The sequence below is a fragment of the Carya illinoinensis genome, chromosome 6, assembly GCF_018687715.1.
Source record: "Carya illinoinensis cultivar Pawnee chromosome 6, C.illinoinensisPawnee_v1, whole genome shotgun sequence".
Classification (NCBI taxonomy): Eukaryota; Viridiplantae; Streptophyta; class Magnoliopsida; order Fagales; family Juglandaceae; genus Carya; species Carya illinoinensis.
The window spans coordinates 8188221-8210982 of NC_056757.1; the positions used below are offsets into that span (position 1 = coordinate 8188221).

At 35.7% G+C, this 22762-nt stretch overlaps 3 protein-coding genes across 3 annotated transcripts; all 3 read right to left on the reverse strand.

Annotated features, from left to right (window-relative positions):
• Nucleotides 1-155: 155 nt before the first annotated feature.
• On the reverse strand, nucleotides 156-1227 carry LOC122312601 (phospholipase A2-alpha-like). Its single transcript, XM_043127252.1, has 3 exons — nucleotides 1093-1227; nucleotides 767-815; nucleotides 156-340 (listed from the first exon to the last, which is right to left on the reverse strand). The coding sequence occupies exons 1-3, from the start codon at nucleotides 1225-1227 to the stop codon at nucleotides 156-158; spliced, it is 369 nt and encodes a 122-aa protein (XP_042983186.1).
• Nucleotides 1228-2375: 1148 nt separating this feature from the next.
• On the reverse strand, nucleotides 2376-5418 carry LOC122314063 (phospholipase A2-alpha-like). The gene is made up of 4 exons (XM_043129448.1): nucleotides 3538-5418; nucleotides 3228-3276; nucleotides 2928-3053; nucleotides 2376-2814 (listed from the first exon to the last, which is right to left on the reverse strand). Exons 1-4 carry the CDS (start codon nucleotides 3670-3672, stop codon nucleotides 2630-2632), a joined length of 495 nt encoding a protein of 164 aa, XP_042985382.1. The 5' UTR covers nucleotides 3673-5418; the 3' UTR covers nucleotides 2376-2629.
• A 141-nt stretch (nucleotides 5419-5559) lies between these two features.
• On the reverse strand, nucleotides 5560-8314 carry LOC122314065 (ubiquitin-60S ribosomal protein L40). Its single transcript, XM_043129449.1, has 5 exons — nucleotides 8134-8314; nucleotides 7911-7997; nucleotides 7286-7388; nucleotides 6048-6114; nucleotides 5560-5916 (listed from the first exon to the last, which is right to left on the reverse strand). The coding sequence occupies exons 1-5, from the start codon at nucleotides 8234-8236 to the stop codon at nucleotides 5890-5892; spliced, it is 387 nt and encodes a 128-aa protein (XP_042985383.1). The 5' UTR covers nucleotides 8237-8314; the 3' UTR covers nucleotides 5560-5889.
• Between the last annotated feature and the right edge of the window lie 14448 nt (nucleotides 8315-22762).

A 22762-nucleotide genomic window follows, 5' to 3' on the forward strand; every position in this document is an offset into this window, starting at 1 on the left:
CATAACCAAACGTACTGAAATGACTGGATTAAGTAGTTATTTTTCAAACTTTTAGAGAGAGAGAGAGAGAGAGAGAGAGAGGGAGATTAAACAGCTTGCTCCTGGCCTCTAGATCTCCGGATCGATCGAGCAAGGAAAATTCAGGCTAGCTAATGCTATTTTGATGGGGGAACAAATCTTCCAGCACGTACAGCAACTTTAATGACATCAGTAATAACATCAATCACCTCACCAGCTTTGCATTTGCTCCCCTTAAACGTCTTAGCTCCTGACTTTTTAACCTTTTCCATACATTTCAGTAAATTTAGGCTGCACTCTCTGTTTATATAGCCATAACCATCTGAGCAAAATAAAAATACCATCAAATTAATTTATTATTTATGATGGATCATAATGATCAGTCCAAACTTCAAGCATTCCTATATATCAAGCATTCGGAGTACTCATGAACATACGGTTTTTATTTCCCACACAGGCATCATGGTCCATGCAGCAAGCGTCGAGGGCATCGCAAGGCTTCTCCCCAGGGCAACCACCGTATAATAGCCCACAATACTTGCCATATCTCAGGATTGGAGGAACTATTCATATATATATATAATATATATATATATATATATATATATATGTATGTGTGTGTGTATTTATCACAAGAAAATAGCAGAAAGAATTAAATAAAGCATTTGTTAAACCATCGATATATCAAAATAATGAATAAACTATCAATGTAGCCTAATTAAGTACGCCACAAAAGATTGGTACTTACCTTTACAGAATTCTGACTCGCATTTTCTACTACAGTTGAAGTGTTTAACCTATAAAACCACGAAGTAATTACAAAAGATGACAATTTTTCGATGAGAATTGCAACGTATATAAAGAGATTTTATAAAAAAAATTCTTAAATTGTCGTCATTTTATATGATACGGATTATTTATTTTATAATAAAAATAATTGCATCGCATCAAGTTATATAAATTGATAAATTTACTTTTACGAGATATCTCATTTAAAAAATTGGTATGTAAGATGGAGTACTAGTGCAAAAGATATATATATATATATATAATGAGGGGAAGAAGATAACAAACCAGAGCTTTAACAGGTCCTTTAACTTTAAGACCGAGGTCTAGGGCATGGACAGGATCAATACAGAAAAGGTTGAGGACGATAAGGGAGCATGCGACTAGAAGAACAAACTTCGATGATTTGTCTGCAGGAGCCATTAATTGACGTTGAATGGAGCAGAGAAACTACTGACAAAAATTGAAACCTAATGCTTAAATGCTATATAATATAGAAGATCAAATTAAACAAGCTGCTAGCTAGCTGCTGGGGTTTTGGATGTCTTGCACCCCTGGCGGCAGAATATCCCAAAGAAACTAAACCAAAAAAGAAAGAAAAAAAGGTTATCGAACGAGCTGGATGTTGCATGCCTCCATTGCCTTGTAGGCTGGGTGGTTTTTAAGGAGAAGGATATCCGAGTTCCAGCCTCTTTTTTAGCCCAAACACATCACATTGAAGACAAAACCGGTGTGGATGATCTGTCTATGGACAGCTATTGTTACCAGATTTTATTTTCCGACACCAAAGATCACCTCGTAGTACTGTTTGATCCAACTTCCTTGAACAGTCTTCTTGTAGAGAAATTGGACTGCTGATCTACATACAAACCAATTTAATTTTCTTTTTTGAAAATAATTTTCTCTTTTCTTTTTCAAAAAAGAAAATTATGATCAAAATATTTGAAGGAGATGATATTGATATATTGTGAAACAATTTAAAGTCTATATTATATATTCTTGACAGTTAATATCTGTATCTACACAATTTTGACACGTAATCTTGACATAATAAAGATATGTGTTTTGTTAATTAAAACTTGGTTTAAAATGTTTGGAAAAATCTAAGTATTAAAAAAAAGATGAGTTTTGATTCATTAAAACTCTTAAGACTTCCGTTAAAAATATAAAGAGATGCTTTGAATTGTGGGAGATTTAAAGCTAGCTTACGTGTTACATCCTTTTAATATATCATATTTATTTCTTTTAGTAGTTTTATATTTCTGATGTTTTGAACACTATAAACTATATAATCTTGTTTGTCAGCAAGTCAAAAACTGGCTTGCCCACCACTCCATGCAAGCTATAACTCCTCAAGATGTGCCGAGTATAATCTATTATTATTGTAGAAAACAACTTATTATGTTCTAATTTTCCATATATACAATTGTTTTGTTGCAGTATTTTTCTGTAATACCATTATTTACTTTCATAAAAAAGTTTACCTTTATATTTTGCCTCCACTAAACGTCCCTTGTTTTCTTTCTACTAGTGTGTGTATATATATACGTGTGTGTGGATACCCGGAAATGTCGGCAAAAAAGTTGGTAATAATAACCTTTTATCTTTTTAAGAACAACTCTTAACACTGGCTTACTTTTCAACATTTACCCATGAAGCAAAAACACAAACATAACCAAACGTACTGAAATGACTGGATTAAGTAGTTATTTTTCCAACTTTTAGAGAGAGAGAGAGAGAGAGAGAGAGAGGGAGATTAAACAGCTTGCTCCTGGCCTCTAGATCTCCGGATCGATCGAGCAAGGAAAATTCAGGCTAGCTAATGCTATTTTGATGGGGGAACAAATCTTCCAGCACGTACAGCAACTTTAATGACATCAGTAATAACATCAATCACCTCACCAGCTTCGCATTTGCTCCCCTTAAACGTATGAGCTCCTGACTTTTTAACCTTTGCCATACATTGCAGAAACTTTAGGCTGCACTCTCTGTTTACATAGCCATAACCATCTGAGCAAAATAAAAATACCATCAAATTAATTTATTATTTATGATGATCATCATGATCAGTCTAACTTCAAGTATTCCTAGATATCAAGCATTCGGAGTACTCATGAACATACGGTTTTTAATTCCCACACAAGCATCATGGTCCATGCAGCAAGCGTCGAGGGCATCGCAAGGCTTCTCCCCAGGGCAACCACCGTATAATAGCCCACAATACTTGCCATATCTCAGGATTGGAGGAACTATTCATATATATAATATATATATATATATATATGTATGTGTGTGTATTTATCACAAGAAAATAGAAGAAAGAATTAAATAAAGCATTTGTTAAACCATCGATATATCAAAATAATGAATAAATTATCAATGACTTAGCCTAATTAAGTACGCCACAAAAGATTGGTACTTACCTTTACAGAATTCTGACTCGCATTTTCTACTGCAGCTGGTGTGTTTAACCTATAAAACCACGAAGTAATTACAAAAGATGACAATTTTTCGGTAGTAGTGCAACGTATATAAAGAGATTGTATAAAAAGAAATTCTTAAACTGACAAATCACGTGATACGGATTATTTATTTTATAATAAAAATAATTGTATCGCATCAAATTACATAAATTGATAAGTTACTTTTAGTTAAAAAATTGGTACGTAAGATGGAGTACTACTGCAAAAGATATATAATATATATATAATGTGGGGAAGAAGATTAACAAACCAGAGCTTTAGCAGGTCCTTCAACTTTAAGACCGAGGTCTAGGGCATGGACAGGATCAATACAGAAGAGGTTGAGGACGATAAGGGAGCATGAGACTAGAAGAACAAACTTCAATGATTTGTCTGCAGGAGCCATTAATTGACGTTGAATGGAGCAGAGAAATTACTGACAAAAATTGAAACCTAATGCTTAAATGCTATAATATAGAAGATCAAATTAAACAAGCTGCTAGCTAGCTGCTGGGGTTTTGGATGTCTTGCACTACTGGCGGCAGAATATACCAAAGAAACTAAACCAAAAAAGAAGGAAAAAAGGAGAAATATCATGCCTCCATTGCCTTGGACTTTGGAGGCTCAGTGGTTTTTAAGGAGAAGGATATCCGAGTTCCAGCCTCTTGTTTAGCCCAAACACGTCACATTAAAGACAAAACCGTTGTGTATGATCTGTCTATGGACAGCTATTGTTCCCAGATTTTATTTTCCGACACCAAAGATCACCTCGTAGTACTATTTGATCCAACTTCCTTGAACAGTCTTCCTTGTAGAGAAATTGGACTGCTGATCTACATACAAACCAATTTAATTTTCTCTTTTCTTTTTCAAAAAAGAATGAAAAAGAAAATTATGATCAATACTTGAAGAAGATGATATTGATATATTGTGAAACAATTTAAAGTCTATATTATATATTCTTGACAGCTAATATCTGAATCTACACAATTTTAACACACATAATTTTGACACATATTCTTAACATAATAAATATCTTCACACAGGTGTCTCCATTATTCTCCAAACAACGGCAACCAACGATAGCCTGCCACGTAGAGCCTACATCTTCCCAATAGCAGACTGCATTGTAGAGAAAAAAAAAATTGCCCAGATCAATGCGGAAGCTTCTTTGTCGAAACCCACCCCCCTCTCTCTCCTTCCCACATTCACGAAGCTCTCACTATCGAACCCTAGCCCTCTCTCTCTCTCTCTTGACCGCCGCTCCAAGATCTCGACCCTTTTCTCTCTTCCCTCTCTCCAGCAACTTCAATTAATCAATTTTCTCTGGATTTGAAGACTTCACGTTGACTTGATTTGCTGAGTTGTTTTGTGGCCCAGCTTTTGTTTGGTTGCCTGTGAGACCAATGCAGTTGCAGGGTTAAGTGAGTCCATCGTCATTTCCTCTTTGGTTTCTTTTCCTTCAATTTTCTGCACCATTTGGTAATTTCCACCATGATAAATGAAAAAAAAATCTTTAATGGTTCATAAAGTGGCTTGAAGTCATTTTTCCATAATTTTCTACACCAATTTGTGCATCACCACTCTCGGCCAGAAGAGCTGTAGGCACCACCATAACCCAAACAACAAATTTCAGCACTACTACTTCTCTGCAAGTTTTCCATTAGTCTTGTTTACAAGAAAACCAAAGGCTTGAAACAAAAATCCCATAAAAAAAATGCAGAGAGCAAGAAAATAGTAACAGTGGTTCCTCTGGTTGGTGCTTTGAACGTTGCTTCATGTCTTTGAAGATATAAAGACTGGTGACCAAACAATACAAAAAAATAAAAAAAACACAGAGAAGCAGCAGATGAATACTGAATTAATGAAGCGTGAGAGAGAGAGAGAGAGAGAGAGAGAGAGAGGCAACAAATGAAGAAGAAGAAGAAGAAGCAGCAGCAAATTTTGTTCATCGAAGCAATTCTTTCATCGTTCTGTAAAGTGTGATTTGGCCGTTGCTATAGTACGGCCAGGTTTAGGCTGAGATCATGTGATCAGCTGCGGTGTCATTTTTCTATTGATCTCCAATAAACCCTCCTTATAGGACATACCGTTCCAAAGAGGAACTCCCTTTCAGATTTGTACTTGGAGAAGAACGTGATTAAGATATATATATATATATTATAAAAACTAGTGTCCTTCATAAGTCGTCGCAGAACGTTATTAAAAGAGCCATTCAGCGACGAACTTCAAATTAGAGGGCATGCCATTTTACTAGAGAGAGATTCAAATCAAGAGGATTGACGACTCAAGATTCCCATAATATCTGCCCTTGCACAGTCAGACAGTCTTCATTCCAACGCCTCAAAATTGAAGAGTTCAAGGACCAAACACACATAATTAAGCAACAGAACCCACATAAAACTAAACAAAAGCATAGGTTTGATTTCAACACCAAAAAAAATGACTCAAAACGTCAAGGCATTATTAAACGCCCAAAAAGTTCAAGGCATATTAAGGAACACTGTACTACATGTCTGGTTTCTAGAATTCTACTAGCGAACTGTTTGATGCTACCAGCGTTCAGATAAGACATCCAGGGACCCACTACAATGGTTAGCAATTTTTCCTCGCACCCACTACTCTACTTGATCTTCTTCTTTGGCCTCAGCTGCAGTTCAAGTAGTATGAAACATTTTTTCAGTTTTTTTTTTTTTGTTTAAATTGTGTGTGTGTGTGAGAGAGAGAGAGAGAGAGAGAAGGGGGGGGGGGGGGGGGGGGGGGAAGAAATAACTGTTATACCTGGTTGCTGTGTCCACACTTCTTTTTCCTGCAGTTGACAGCACGTGGGTGCAACCGTGCATAACATCTGTAAAATCGGATTTAAAAAATTAAGAAATTAATGTATCGCATAACATATGGGAGCAAGACAAACAGCACAGCATCAAGCATTTAAAAAACCAAGTAATCTAACTTTAGGAGACACATGATTTGTGCAAGCATTAAAATAGGGATTTTTGTTGCTCTAGAAAAGAAGCTGGTAACATTTGATCAAGACAATTCATTTTCAAAAATTAACCCATAGAACCTGATAACTTCTACACGTACAGGTAGCTATTGCATGTCAAACTCAAAAAAACACAGTAAGAATAACTTCCAGGATACAAAACATATGCTAAAAGCATAAAATTAACGTGTTAAAATAATAGGGCATAGTCAGATCAATTGCATGTACAAAGCATATTATAGACATAAAATGGAGAAAAGAACAGCAAAGCTGCATTTTGTTGAACAGTCAAGAATCAACAAGTTCCAAGTAGAACAAAAGGCATTACAAAGTTAACATGGCATAAAGTGTTGTAGTCATTTCACCATGAAGCAATAATCAATTACTCTCTTTTGTTCAATAAGCCATGAAGCACCATAAACATTTACAAATTCATTGTTAGGAGGAAAACTTGGCTTTCTTTTCTTAGGAAAATGATACTTGGCCCCCATAAGTTTGCCCCCTCAAAGTTACCGCTAGGGTATTTTATTTTATTTTTATTTTTTCTTAATGGTTAAGGAAGTGACTAGTGAAGTTGTGTACTTTTTATTTTTAAAAATGTTTAAAGATGTTTAAAAAATGTTTGAAAGAAAAACAAAAAAACAAAAAATTACAATTTGTACTATTGGTAAGTTTGAAGGGCAAACTCATGGAGCCGATAGCAGCACCCTTTTTCTTATGAGGAAATTTTCTGGAAACCGTGTAAGCACATAATTCTGACCATCAAGTGACACGGATTCACAAATCCGTTTACAGAGACTAGTTTAAAACACAACCAATCTTTATATCTATTAAAAATACTTCAACAGTCAAGGCTTAAGACAAGAGATCATTACAATTATTCAATAATGAGGTTTTCATCACTAATTCCAACAAGTTAAGAATGGCCCTGAGTGCCAAATAGAAAGAAATCGTTGCCAACTATGATTATAAAAATATAAAGCTCAATCAGTCTTGACTTCTTAATAAAATAACAAACAAATGATAAACATACTTGCGGCAGATCATTTTTTCCTGGTTGTATTTCCTGGCCAATGCCATCAGAGATGGTTCAATAATGCCACCTCGAAGCCTCAGAACAAGATGAAGAGTCGACTCTGCATAAGGTCATTTAAATTGAATTAAAAATTATGAAAACGGAAGATTTAGAAATCGATCGCATAAAGTAATCATTCACATTACAACTAGTTGGAAAGGAATTTGCTTCGGAATGAAATCTCATGAAACTAAAAAACAGAAAACACCATATCAATCCACCACCAGCTTCACCATTCCCTTGGTTATATAAACTTCCTAAGAGAAGCTTCAACTATAAAAATCTGAATATTTCTAAATTAAAAGCATCCAAAGATTTCCTTCATCAGAGGTAAGCTCTATCCATCACTTCATCAAGTTAATTAAGTCTAAGATAAACAGAAACAAAATACATTGCAGCCCTTCAAATCTATCTGGCTTTTCTTCTAGGCTCGCATCGTTACATAGCTCAATTACGTTTTTTCATAAGTAACTTAAAACAACGTATTACAGCAATCGCTTTCGTTCTCTTTCCCTCTTATTCCTCTCCAACCAAACAGATTCTTGCATAAATCTAATCGTACACGCCCGAGAAATAAACTAACCTTTCTGGATGTTGTAATCTGCGAGGGTACGGCCATCCTCGAGCTGCTTCCCTGCAAAGATCAGCCTCTGCTGGTCCGGCGGAATACCTGAGAAATTAACAAGCTATAAAAAGTTAAAAAGAAGGTGAAAAAGAAGAAGAAGAAGAAGAAAAAAAACACCAACAACCAGTTCGATCCGATAGGGAACCGATTCCTTGAAAGAGAAAATGAAGGAGTACGGTACCTTCCTTGTCCTGAATCTTGGCCTTAACATTGTCGATGGTGTCGCTGGATTCGACCTCGAGGGTGATAGTCTTCCCAGTTAAGGTTTTCACGAAGATCTGCATTTTCTTGGGCCGTCTCTGTCTGCTACGCTCTGGGGCTACGACTGTTTTGCTTCGAGGTTGTTTATATGGGGACGGGGGGCGCAGCCGCGCAGATTAGGGTTTCTGTTGTGCTGTTTGCTATATGAATTATGCGAGTCCGAAGCAGGGATAAAGTGCACTTTGTTAATTGTTTGATGGATTATGCTATTCCGGAGTAAGGACTATGCTGTGTTTGGTTAGCATCTATTATTTTTACAAAAAAAAAATCAACTTTATTCCTAACATTTTTCAATCTCAAACAGATTTCCTATTGTAATTTTTAAAATTTTTAATCCGATAATTTTTCTGGATTTTAATGAGAAAAAAAAAACAATTTTTACAAAAGAAAATTATATTTACAAGCAAGTGTCACGGACACACCCTCTACACCATTGATATGATATAATTTATTGATAGAAAGATTTCAATTTTAAATCTTATAAATTAAATATTATTCCTTGGGATAATGTATCATCCATTCCTGCATACAGATAAAAAGAACTCTATACAAAATAGTTATCACTATCAGATTTTGACTTTTGAATTGCACGAGTCACCTCTTATGTCTCCTATAGAGAAGGAAAATGTTAAGTTTTCTGAACTTTATAGGTTACTGTCGCAAGTAAGATGTAAAAGTATTTTTTTGATTTTCTGAATCAGGGGGAGTATGATGGAGGAACTAACTGAAAACTGGGACTAGTTTTTTTTTTTTTTTTTTTTTTTTCTAATCAAGCTTGATATATATTAATGAACTGAAGAGGAAACAGGAGGGTCTTTGCCACTATCTATAGTTACAATATTGGAAGATAAAATAGCTACTAGAATGCGACCAACAATACCATTGGTTGCTGCCCATTGCGCCACAAAATGCGCAAATTGATTTTGAGATCGATTGATTTTTTTAAAGGACCATCCTTGGTGTAGATCTAACAGAGAAACGATATCATCCAAAATTGGAGATATTTGCCAGTGAGAGGATGAGCCTTGGATGGATGATATAACAATGAGAGAGTCTCATTCGAAAGAGATTTTCGGGAACTGGGAGACATTTGCTCTATTGATAGCAAGTTTGGCTGCAAGTGCTTCAGCTACTACTGGAATTGATGTTCCTACTTTTTCTGCCCATACTTCTAATACTTTTCCTTGTGAGTCTCGGCTTATCGCTAAAGCCCATGAAGAAGAGTTCCTAACTGTGGCGTCAAAGGAGATACTTATTACATTGGGTTCAGGTTGCTCCCAAGGTTGGTTGATTTGATGAGTACTCTTCATTTCCCAGGCCTTTAGGTTTTCCTGATAGGAGGAATTTAGTAGTTCTTTTGCTTTCTGCAGTGGTATGACTTTTTGATTGTGGACTGCCTCGTTTCTCATCCGCCATGTAAAATCCGTGATTAGAGCCGCAAAAATTTGAAAAGGATGAACATCCTGGGGGTTTAGTCCCAGCTTCTGATTTGGATTGAGAATTAGAGTAATCCATTCCTGAATAGTGTTGGTGACTACTGAGGAAAGATTTAAAGGTCATCTACTTTGTCTCCACAAGATTCTTGAGATTGGGCACTCTATAAAGAGATGGAACAAAGTTTTTTCTTGCTCATTGCATAAAGGACAAAGGAGAGATGGCATGAATGATAAGAATCTCTTCAGAATTCCTCTCGTGGGTAATATATCCCAGAAAATTTTTCACAGAAGGAGCTTATGGCGATCGTGAATTTTTAACTTCCAAATCTTCTCAAAAGCAGTATTATCCATGTTTGAGATGCTTACTTGGATATCATTGCCGCTTTTTGCTACCAGATGATAAGCTGTTTTGACTGAGAATTTCCCGTTGTGATTTTTGATCCATATGCGGCAATAAGCTCAAAACTGGGATGAAAACTACCAGATGAAAGCTGGGACTAGTTGAGATTGAACGATGAGGAACTGTCATTGATTGATCTTAATTAGAACGATGAGAAATTGTTATCGATTGATCTTGATCAGGGCAATCTGGAGGGGGTGGCTCGAAAATGGAAGCTTTTTTTGTGGGTAAGTTATATTTAGAAAGGCAAATTAGCAAAGAGGTGGTAAGATCAACGATGATAAAAATATGGAAGGTATCAAAGCCTTTCACATTTAAAGAGATTTAGTTGAATGTTTTGGTAACCAATTTTGCAAGTGAAGCTAATAAGGATTTTTTTTTTTGGGGGAGGGGGGGGGATCGTGGCTATTTGACAATTATCTTTTCATCCTTAAAGTGTTCAATAGATTCATTCAGCCACATTTGATGAATTTTGATAGGTTTTTTGAATTCATATGCATAACCTACCATTAGCCTGTATGAACAGGAAATAGGTAGGCAGATTGGAGAAACCATTGGAGCAATGCAAGATGTCGATGTTCAAGAAGATGGGATAAACTAGGAGAATTATCTACAAGTGACGATAGAGATTGATTTGAAGAAGGTGGTATCCTGGGGAAGAACAATCAATCCAATTGAAGTCACGGAGAAGGTCTCGAAAAAGGATCAACTAGAAACATATCAAATGCCAAATGGGAATAAGGGCTGTACAAGGAAACAATGTCTTTAAAGTGTATGGGCCTATGTTGCAATAGGTTGATTCAATCTAAAAGGTCCAATCCATTAAGAGGCTTAACTACAGAAAAATCCTCATAGGAGACTGGTAGGGTTGAAAGAATAAAGACAATCAAAGGTAGGGAGAATGGGGACAAAAGAAGCTACAAGAAAAAAGTAAGGGAATAAGGTACAAATCCTTAGGGCTGAGCACCAACGAATCGGAGTCGGTATTGGAGCCATCCGACTCCGACTCCGACTCCCCCTCCGACAGCGTTAGACTCCGCTCCGACTTGTCGGAACAGAGTCGGAGTTGGGCGATGACGTTAATTTAGTTGACTACGACGACGATGGATTTGGTTGACTACGACGGCACCGTGCGATGACCCACCCAGATCTGCGACAGCGTTGGATTTGGTTGACTACGATGGCATCGTGCGATGACCCACCCAGATCTATGACAAAGTTGGATTTGGTTGATTGCGACGACACCGTGCGATGACCCAGATCTGCGACGACATCAGATTTGGCTAACTGCGATGGCACCGTGCGATGACTGATGACCCAGGTATGCCTTCTTTGCTGATTTGGAAAGTTGGGAACTGGGTATGGGACTGGGCGACTGGAAGTGGAGAGTGGGGACTCGGGGCGACGGGGACTGCCAAACTGGGGACTGGAGAAAATTAAACCCTAAATCAAAGCTGAGGCCTGAGAGTGAGGGATCGAGGGTGGGGGGGGGGGGGGGGGGGATAAACCTGTCTTGAGTCCTTGACTGAAGTAAACGGTGCCGTTTACCTCTAAAACGGCGCCGTTTTACTATAATGAATTATGAACTCTGTTTTTGTGACCAAAACAGAGTCCAACGACGCCGTTTGGGCTCCGTTTTGGTATTTTCAGCCCTTTTTTATTTTGTAAACCTTTAATCAAATATTAATTTTGTTTTAATACTATATATATTAACTATACTATTATCTATAATATAACTATATATTATATAAGTATAACTATATATATTATATAAGTATAAATATATATAGTCTAATGACTCTAATACTATACAGTATATGTATATAGTTATATAGTATATTATATATATATATACACTATACTATATATAAAATATTATAATATATAAAATAAAATAAGATATTTGATATTAAAATAAGTAACTTATATATATAGTATATAGTAACTTATATAGTAACTATATAGTCTATATTAACTTATAGTAAATTAGTAATGTAAAATATAAAATAAGCTATAGTAACTTATATAGTAACTTATAGTAAATTAGTAATATAAAATATAAAATAAGCTATAGTAACTTATATAGTAAGTTATAGTAACTTATATAGTAACTTAATAGTAAACTATTAATGTAAATTAACTATATAAGGTATGGTAACTTATAGTGTAACTATAGTAACTTAGAGTAAATTAGTAATATAAATTAACTATATAAGGTATAGTAACTTATATAGTAACTATATTAACTTATAGTAACTTATAGTAAATTAGTAATGTAAATTAACTATATAAGGTATAGTAATTAGTAACTTATAGTGTAACTATATTAACTTATAGTAACTTATAGTAAATTAGTAATGTAAATTAACTATATTAACTATATAACTATAGTAACTTATATAGTAACTATATTAACTTATTTTAACTTATATTATTCATTATAATGTTTATACATTATTATTTATTAGATGTTAATATATTGAAAACACATATTTTTATAAAATATGCACAATATCGGAGTCGGAGTCGGAGGATTAATCGGAGTCGGAGTCGGTGTGTCGGAGTCGGATCGGAGCGGAGTTGGAGTCGGAGTCGGAGTCGGAACACCTCCACCTCCGACTCCGACTTTTTAGTGGAAAAAAACTCCGACTCCGACTCGTCGGAATTGGAGCGGAGTCGGATTTTCAGATTTCTGCTCAGCCCTACAAATCCTATGTTGTCTTCTATCTTTACTCAAACATAAATGCTCTGTTGAATTGGAAATTGATTATGAGGGTTTCAAACAAAAAAGGGTAGGAGGGATCAGGCACAAGATGTTGGGGCATCAACATGATCATTGGTGATGACTGCTAGGCAGCCCCACCAAGAGCTATAAATATCCTAAGTTGGAACTACTAGAGGTTTGGAAACCCTTAGACAGTTTAAGATCTTAATCTTTTGGTAAAGAGAACGTAGCCCAAACTAGTTTTTTTTAATTGAGACAAAACTAATAACAGGTAGAATTAAAAGGTTTAAGGAGAAGATTGGGTTATTAATGTTTTGTTGTTGACCCGAGTGGTAAAAATGGGGGGTTAGCTATGCTTTGGAAGATGGACATGGGTGTGGAAATTAAAAAAAAAAATAAAAATGGGAGGTTTGGAAACCTTTAGACAGTTCAAGATCTTTACCTTTTGGTAAAGAGAAAGTAACCCAAACTAGTTTTTTTTTAATTGAGACAAAACTAATAACAGGTAGAACTAAAAGATTTAAGGAGTAGACCGGGTTATTAATGGTGTTTTGTTGTTGACCCGAGGGGTAAAAATGGGGGGTTAGCTATGCTTTGGAAGATGGACATGGGTGTGGAAAATAAAAATAAATAAATAAAAAATAAAAAAATAAAAAAAAATTCTTAGAGACACATAAATGCACTGATTATGGGGTATCCGAATAAACCTAACTAGACAATGATAGGATTTTATGGGCATCCTGACTCAAGTAAGAAAACGGAATCATGGGCTCTATTACATTTATTGAAACTATCTGATAATCAAATATGGTGTGTGATAGGTGAATTTTACGAAATATTATCATATGATGAGAAAAGGGGGGAAGACAAGAGATGATAATTATATGGAGGATTTCAGGGATGCACTAGTAGACAACAATATTTTTTTTTTAATTTTATTTTTTTATTTAGGTTGGAGGGGTAACAAATATACATGGAGTAACAAACTTGAGAATTATTCATTTACAAATGAAAGATTAGACAAAGTAGTGGTAATGGTGGCCAGGAACTCAGATCATAAGCCATTATTGCTATACTTTAATATGGGTGAGAAGAGTTCAAGTGGTAAAAAGATATTGTTCAGATATGAGGCTTGTTGGACTATTCAGGAAGAATGTGAACAACTTGTCTAGTTTGAGTGGATGAAGGGAATCACTTCTCAAATAGCTATGGAAAGAGTGTAAGCTAGTTTAAAGTTATGTAGTGGGGTCCTAACCAAATGGAGTTCTCAAAAGTCCAGAGAAAATGAGAGGATTATTGAGATAAAAACAAACTAGCTCAGGAAATTGCAAGATAATGAATGTTAGCTCGCTCAATGTGTCAGAGATTAAAAGACTTCAAGAAGAATTGGGTATTTTGTTAGAACAAGAGGATATAAGGTTGAGATAGAGAATTAAAAAGAATTGGTATCAATTGGGAGATAGAAACATCAAGTACTTTCATGTCTGTGCAAACCAAAGATGAAAGAAGAATTGGATTTTCCAAATTAATAATAGAATGGACCGGTAGTGCAGGAGCAAGCTGAGATTGAAGGGGCTTTCATCAATCATTTCTCTAAGATATTCAGATCCTCAAATCCCACAACAAAGATGATAGCAAACAACTTAGGCCATGTAGAGAACAGAGTAACATCTAAAATGAATAATGAACTACATAAACATTTTACAGGAGAAGAAGTAAAGGAGGCTCTATATCAAGTGGCTCCTTTAAAGTCACTAGGGCCATATAGATATGGAGCATGCTTCTAACAAGCCCACTGGAATATTGTTGGAGATAAGTTATGTGAGATTGTGCTTAATTTTCTCATAGGTGAAGAACTGGATCATACTTTAAATTACAATTATATTGCTTTAATCCCCAAAATGTCTAACCCAAAGCTAGTCAATGACTTTAGGCCTATTAACCTATGTAATGTCCTTTACAAACTGATATAAAAAATAGTGGCTACTAGACTAAAAAAAAGTGTTTCAAGCCATTATATCAGACAATCAAAGTGCAATTATACCGGGCGGACTCCTAACAGATAATGTCATGGTTGCTTATGAGATCCTCCATTTGATGAAGCATGGCAACCAGGTTAGATTTGTCAGAAGTTTATGATAAAATTGACTGGGGTTATTTAAATGGTATCATGGAGAAAATGGGCTTTAGTGAGGTATGGGTGAAGCTGATTATGACCTGTATAATGATAGTATCTTATTCAATGCTTATGAATGATAAACATGGTAACATGTTCCATCCCTCTAGGGGTATTAGATAAGGAGATCCATTATCTCATTATCTCTTTATTATATGTGTTGAGGAGCTTAGTTCTTTACTTACAACTCTGAAATAAGAGGTGGTAGTAAGGGGAGTAGCTGTAGCAAGATGAGCAACAATGATAAGCCATCTTATGTTTGTGGATGACTATGTCTTATTCTATAAAGCAAGCTTGAATGAATGGACAAAGTTGCAAAATGTTTTGGAAAGGTATAGGGTTGCCTTGGGATAGTGCTTAAATAGGTAGAATATGCCTGCCTTTGTTTTTTTTTTTTTTTTTTTTTTTTTTTTTTTTTTTTTTTTTTTATCTCCAACACTGAGGCTTCTATAAAAAATCAAATTATCCAAGCAACTGGTTTCACCTAGCTGTAATTTTGAAAAATACCTAGGGTTGCCTACCATGGTGGAAAGATCAAAGTACTATACTTTTAAAGTATTAAAGAGAAACTCTGGCAAAGAATTAATAGCTGGAAAAATAATTTTATGTCATAGGTTGGAAAGGAAGTTCTCATCAAGGCCGTGATTGATACCTACTTTCCCTATAAGTGTTTTCAAGTTACTAAGAAAACTTTGCAAGGAGATCAATGCTATGATGGATAAATTCTGGTGGGTACGCAAGGAAGTTGAGAAGAGAATTCATTGGAGAAGCTGGCTAAAAATAGGAGATCCAAACCAAATAGGGGGTATGTGGTTTAGAGACATTAAACACTTCAATAAAGCTTTATTGGCACAATAATGCTAGAGACTATTGACCAATCCAATTTCAATGGCTGGATAGATTATGAAGGAAAATTATTTCAAGCAAATCCATCTGTTGGCGGTAACACTTGGTCATGAACCATCACTAGTTTGGAGAAGCTCATGTAGTTCCATTGATTTGCTGAAGGAAGGATTGCTATGGAGGGTGGTTGGAAATGGTGAGAAATTTAAGATAACGGGTAAAAAATGGGTCCCCATCCAATACACTTGCAAAATTCAACCACCTGTAAGAGTATTAGACACAAAATGCAAGAATTGCGAACTGATTAATGTTGAAACTAGTTGCTGGAAGGATGAAATCATTGTTGAGATATTTAGTACTCAAGAGGTTGAGGTGATATTAAGTATTCCTATTAGCAGACATGGGGCTAAAGATAAAATGATATGGAATTATATATATAAAAGATAGCGAGTTCTTAATAAAAGGTGCATACCATCTAGAGATATCCAGACAAAGGGCCAGGAAAGGTGAATCTTCAAAGCCTAGTGAGGGTGTACCTACATGGTAGCAGATATGGGATCTAAATGTCCCGGGATTTATTAAACATTTTATGTAAAATGTTGTTCATGAGACATTACCTATTAGGAAGAATCTTTGATAGAAAGATTGTGGACTCTCCAAACTGCCCTATTTGTGTACAGGAAGAGAAATCGAATTATCATGCATTGTGGAGCTATATTTCTGCCAATGATGTGTGGTTTGATATCAGATTTCATGTCCACAAATGAGCTACGTTTGATAATATGCTTATGGATTTATGGATGAGGTTGATAGAGAAGTTGAAAAGGGATAATTTTAACCTGATAGTATTTATAATGAGAAGAATCTGGACAAGAAGAAATGCAGTGATATTCAGCAATCAGTTTGAAGCTCCTGACAGGTTAGTTACTATAGTTGTAGCAAGGTTAGAAGAATTTAATCGGTTAGAGTCTGAGCCTACTGAAAACCAACAAGTGCAATGGATTGAAAGAAGGATGGAAAGATAGAAAAGACATGGACTAATGGAGATAAAAGCCAACTAAGATACAGTTGTAGATGGAAAGGGAAGAACGGTGGGGCTTTGTATAATCCTTAGAAACTCAAAGGGTGACATTTTAGCCACCTTATGTACAAGCTACAATATTCAGGTCAAGCCTAGTCTAGCTGAAACTTATGCATTAAGAAGTGCAATAGGATTGTGTAATGATCTATGTCTCTCAAAAGTGGCTTCCGAAGTTGATGCAAAAAATGTCTTTCAAACCATAAATAGCAAGAAGAGTGGACATGCCATGGACAGATCATTGAGGACATTAGAAGATTTCTACTCAGAACACCTATGTGGAAAGTTAAATTTATTTATAGAGAGGCAAATGTAGTAGCACATAGGCTTGCAAAGTTTACTATTTCATATGATGTTGAACATGTTTGGCTAGAAGAAGGGCCAAGCATATTGACAAGTATGTTCGATTTGATAAACATTGTAAAGCTGATCGAGCAGCAGTAAATAAACGTATTTGAATTTTTTATTTTATTTTTAAAAAGAACTCTATACAAAAACTAAAAATAAAAACTACAATAAAAAATTATAATAAAACAGCTTCCCAACTCTTTCTATTTATCTTCATAAATTCTAATAAAAAATATATTTTTTAAAAATATATTCAAATTTTCTATCTATTTTCACAAAACTTAATAAACAATTTATCCAAAAAAAAAAAGTCCCAAACATTTACAAAATTACTATTAACAAAAAAAGAAAAAGAAACAAAAAAGTGCAAGTTTCGTTCTAAGAATCCAAATGCAAAAGGTCCAACCAAGTAGAAGAGCATATATAAGAGTCATTAATCTAGAAGCAAAATAAAATATAAAAAACTTGTGATTAGTTAATCAATTAAAATATATATATAAATTGTCCAAATAAAGGAAATATTAGAAAAAAAGTTTTTTTTTTTTTTTTAACTCAGCTAAAGTATGTTTGCTACCCTATGTAAATAAAAAATCTAAACAAAGTTATAATCTTTTCACATATATGATCTAGGTTCTTTTTCTCTATTTTTCAATATTGTTACTATCTTTCTTAAGGGCTAGAAATGTAATGGTTGGGAGTTACAAGTCTGAGAGAGCAGGTTACATGATGGGAAGCTAAGCATCGGGGTAAAAGAGATAGTAAATCGGTGCGTCTCATTTAAATAGAGTTATGCATTTTGGAAGCAACCATTGACCGGTGCAAAACTGCAAGTGCACAGTATCGTAGTTTTATAGTAAAGTAATAAGTAGAGTATCGTCCTCAGGGATTGGTACCTTACTCTTGCCAAATACCAAAATTTTACTAATCTCAATTTTATCTAGAGGAATCGCTAAGGTTTTTGTAGTTGCAAATAAACTTAGATCAACTCAAAGAGAAATAAGCAAAGAAAATAAAACTGACTTTCAAAGATCAAATTCAATGGGGAAGAAACCTTCTAGGAAATCGATTTCACCATAATTCTTCACTATGCTTTTCTCATCCAGCTAATTTAACTTAAACCTCTTTTGTCTATTAGCAAAACTCTAATTCATCCAAAAGCCTCTTTCGATAGTCAATTGGAAGTGATTCTAGTTTATCAATTCACACAAGAGTATGCAAATTAAATAATCAAGAACGCAATAAGACCAATGATTTAATTACTACACAGGTTCATACAAGTCTTTCGATCTCTATACTTACCTATGCTGAAATATCCAAGATCTACCCTATGATTCCCTCTTTCGATAGCAAATCACAAGATTAATAATCATCTAATCAATGGCCAGTTAATTAGAAGCATTAAACTCAGAATAAATCAGATAAACAAATAGAGAATTGCATTAAATTAGCATGGACAAACAAGCATAGTTCGGAATTAGGTTACATCGTTTTCCTAGAAAGAAGAAAATTTAGCTCATGCTAGAATTGGAATTCAACATAAACGAATTCACCATAATTGTTCTGAGAAGATGGGAAGAAGAAAATAAACACTGAAAAATCCTCCTTGCAGCCTCAACTGGTCGTCAAAAGTTCAAGGGAACGATTCAACGCCTTTCTCCCGTCCGTGCTCGTGTATGAATCCAACGTACGTGCAATAAATTGGAATTCCGTCTCCAAAACAAATGATTTGAATCCCTCTAGCTATGTTTTTCTCTCCCAAAGAGTGTTCTCCAGTCAAAAACCCGCGGCTCTAGAGTGAAGAATGGCCTTTTATATGGTCCCACGGCGGAAAACCTAAAATCTGTCAAAATACGATGTTCGCTCGAGCGGGGTGTCGAGCGCGCGTCGAGCGTTCGACTCTGCCTGATTTCGCTCGAGCGTCCTATCGAGCGCACATCGAGCGTTCGACTCTGCCTGATTTCGCTCGAGCGGCCAATGTCTCCGCTCGAGCGATCTTCGTTTTTCAGCAACCTGCTCGAGCTCCCTGTCGAGCGGGAGTCGAGCGTTTGAATCTGCCTGAATTCGCTCGAGCGGCCAAAAGCCTCCGCTCGAGCGAACTTGTAAAATCTGCAATATGAAATTTTGCAAGCCATCAAATACCCCCAAACTTACAACTTTGTTTGTCCTCAAACAAAAAGAAAAATGAATGATAGTTTAGGCAATATCAACTCGACCCCAAAGAGAAGTATCATCATTCACCAAGCTTTTATGAATTTAGATTTCATCTCTAGTATCTTACTCTTTTAACATCAAAGATAGCAAGAAAATCAATCAAAAATTTTGCAATTTGTCAAGCAAGAGTTAGGCGTTTACTTCAACCTAAAGCTAAGACCTTGAGTGGGTGTGTGATATAGTCAATTTAACCTCAAACCACCTGCAAACTCAGATAAAAGTAGAACAACCAAAATCAGAAGAATTCTCTTAAAACTTAACCCCATAAGTCCAATTTTCAGAAATCCTCTCCACTAATGTAGTCAACACCAAAATCAAAGATCAAAAGGTCTTTATTAAGGTTGTAATGATAGGCCACAGGGTGAGGGTTAAGAAAGAACTGGATATGGGAAATTAAATCAAACTGGGAAAATACTTAGTGAAAAGAACATTAAAAGAGAAACTCACATGATTCAAATCATAGCTCTTTCTTGGCAATATGCTCATACTTGTGGCATTATTATTGCTGTAATCACTGATGTAATACCAACACTTCCCTTAACAAAATTTGAGGTAATTCACTTTCCACTTGGCGACTTCTTTTTCTTTTCTTTTCTTTTCTTTTTCTTTTTCCTCTTTTTTTTTTTTTTTTTTTTTTTCAATCACTTCCTTTCTTCTTCTTCTTTTTCTTTGATCAAATAGAGCAAACATAATACGTTTCATCATGTAACCAATTTTCTCTTTTAAATGTAACTCTCCACCAAAGTATTTTCTCAAACTATCAACGGTAGATTCATTGTTTTTCAGGCTTAGAGCGGGCATGGTTTATGTAGTTTAAAGAATCAATAAAGGCTCATGAAGGCTCAAGGGGGTTGACTATGGAAACACACCATGTAATGATGGCATGACATTTAGGACGGCTGGGAAAGCTTTTTGGTTATGCCAAAGAAATGCCTAGATCATTTCTCTAATATTTGGTCTCGACTAGGATTTCGCCTCAAGGACCCATCAACGGATTCTAGAGCAAAGCAAAATCGAACCTCCCACTTTCAATTAATTCAACTTCTTCTCTTCATAAGCAAAATGGAATAAGAGAAAAACGACTATGTGCTCAATTGTGTTCAAGGTCAAAGATTTAAACCAAAGTACCCACAAAACTTCACTTGACATAAAAGAAATTTTTGAAAATTTTTCTCAAAACCATCTTCAATCACAAATTTCAGAGTCATAGAGAATTCAATCTTACTCCAATGCATGCTTGGTAAGAGAATCAAACAACCCATCAACAACCCAAAACTTAGAAAACAAGAGGATCAAATAATTATAGGAGTTTACACCCCCAAACTTAAACTAAACAATGTCCTCATTGTGATGCAAAAGTAAAAAGGATTGAAGAAATAAATGAACTTCCCTGGTTTCATGGTGAACCTTCCGAGGTTTAAAAATTTTCCAGCTCTTTATTCTTGCTAAATACCTGCATCAAAAACCAATTTATTAAAACTTAAATAAATAAAGATAATAAAATAAATGAAAGAAATAAAGATAGATCTATGGGTTGCCTCCCATAAGCGCTTGTTTTAAAGTCTACAGCCAGACTTTTCAATCTTCCTCAATCGGGATCTCTAAGAGGAATAAGAGTACAGTTCCTCTCCACTTCATTGCTAAGTGATGTATCCTGCTGCAGGGCTCGTTCTAGGTGATTGGCTGGTGCATCTTCTTTAAAGGGCTTTTCCACACCTTGCTTAATGTCATCAATCCGAAAACAAGTGCTTGGCTCTTCTGGAATTCTCATGGCTTGGTAAATGTTGAACATAACTTCTTCCTTGTTCACTCTCAATGTTAACTCACCCTTTTGAACATCAATCAAAGCTCGTCCCGTGGCCAAGAATGGTCGACCAAGAATTAGTGGGACTTCTTCATCTTCTTCCATGTCTAACACCACAAAATCAGCAGGGAAGATAAATTTATCCACTTTTACCAATACGTCTTCTATGATTCCACGTGGATACTTGATGGACCGATCCGCTAGTTGCAAAGAAATTGTTGTAGGCTTCATCTCTTCAAGTCTTAATTTCCTGCAAACAGAAAGTGGCATAAGATTAATGCTAGCACCAAGATCACATAAAACTTTATCAAAAAATGAATCTCCAATAGTGCAAGGCAAAGTGAAACTCCCCGGATCTTTCAATTTTTGAGGCAATTTCTTTTGAAGAATGGCACTGCATTCTTCAGAAAGCTTCACTGTTTCAAACTCCTCCAACCTTCTCTTCTTGGAAATGATGTCTTTCAGGAATTTGACATAATTTGGCATTTGTTCCAAGGCATCTGCAAAAGGAATATTAATGTGAATTTTCTTAAAAATATCCAAAAACTTAGAAAATTGCTTATCTAGTTTTTGCTTTTGAAAACGCTGAGGGTAAGGAAGTGGAGGAGCAAGAATAGGAGGATTGTCAGGAAATGAAATTGTAGGAGCAAAGTCGGTCTCCTCTAGTGTATCATTGACAATCTCATCTTCTTCTACTTTATTCTTGCTTTGGCCAATGTTCACAGCTGTAGGGGTGGACTTGCTCTCCTTCAATGGTGACCTCTCTATTTCTTTTCCACTCCTAAGTGTGATGGCCTTACATTGTTCTTTTGGATTCACTTCAGTGTTGCTGGGAAAAGCTCCTCTTTGTTGGGCATTGATGGTAGTGGCTAGTTGCCCAATTTGCAGTTCAATATTCTTTATAGCAGCTCCCATATTGCTACAATGAGTCTCAATGTTGTCCAACCGTGAGTCAGTCTTTTTAAACCGTGCATTGGTCTCTTGAACAAAGGAAACCATGGCATCCTCAAGTGACATCTTCTTCTCGCTTGGTTGGCTATCAAATCCGGGAGGATGTTGAGGTTGCAACACATTCTTCGTATTTCCATATGAAAAATTCTCATGATTTCTAAGCCCTGGATGATAGTAATTTGGCATAGGATTACCACGATAGTTGTAGTTCCGATTGTTGACATATTGAACTTGTTCTTGACTCGCCTCATTGCTTGGAACTATCATACTTGTAGATGCTACATATTCTGTACTTTGTGGTATCCTTTGTGTTGTCAAGGCTGAAATCTGATGAGATAGAGTAGCTACTTGAGCGGAAAGAGCTGCTATCGGCTCCAATTCATGAATTCCAGCTACCTTCTTAGCCAAACTCCTCTCAGTTGGCCATTGATAGTTGTTTGAGGCCATTTCCTCCAAAAGTGCAGTAGCACCTTCAGCTGTCTTCGACATCAAAGTTCCACCAGAAGCAGCATCAACTATAGTTCGAGTTTGCCCATTTAACCCATTATAGAACATCTGAACTTGCAACCAATCTGGC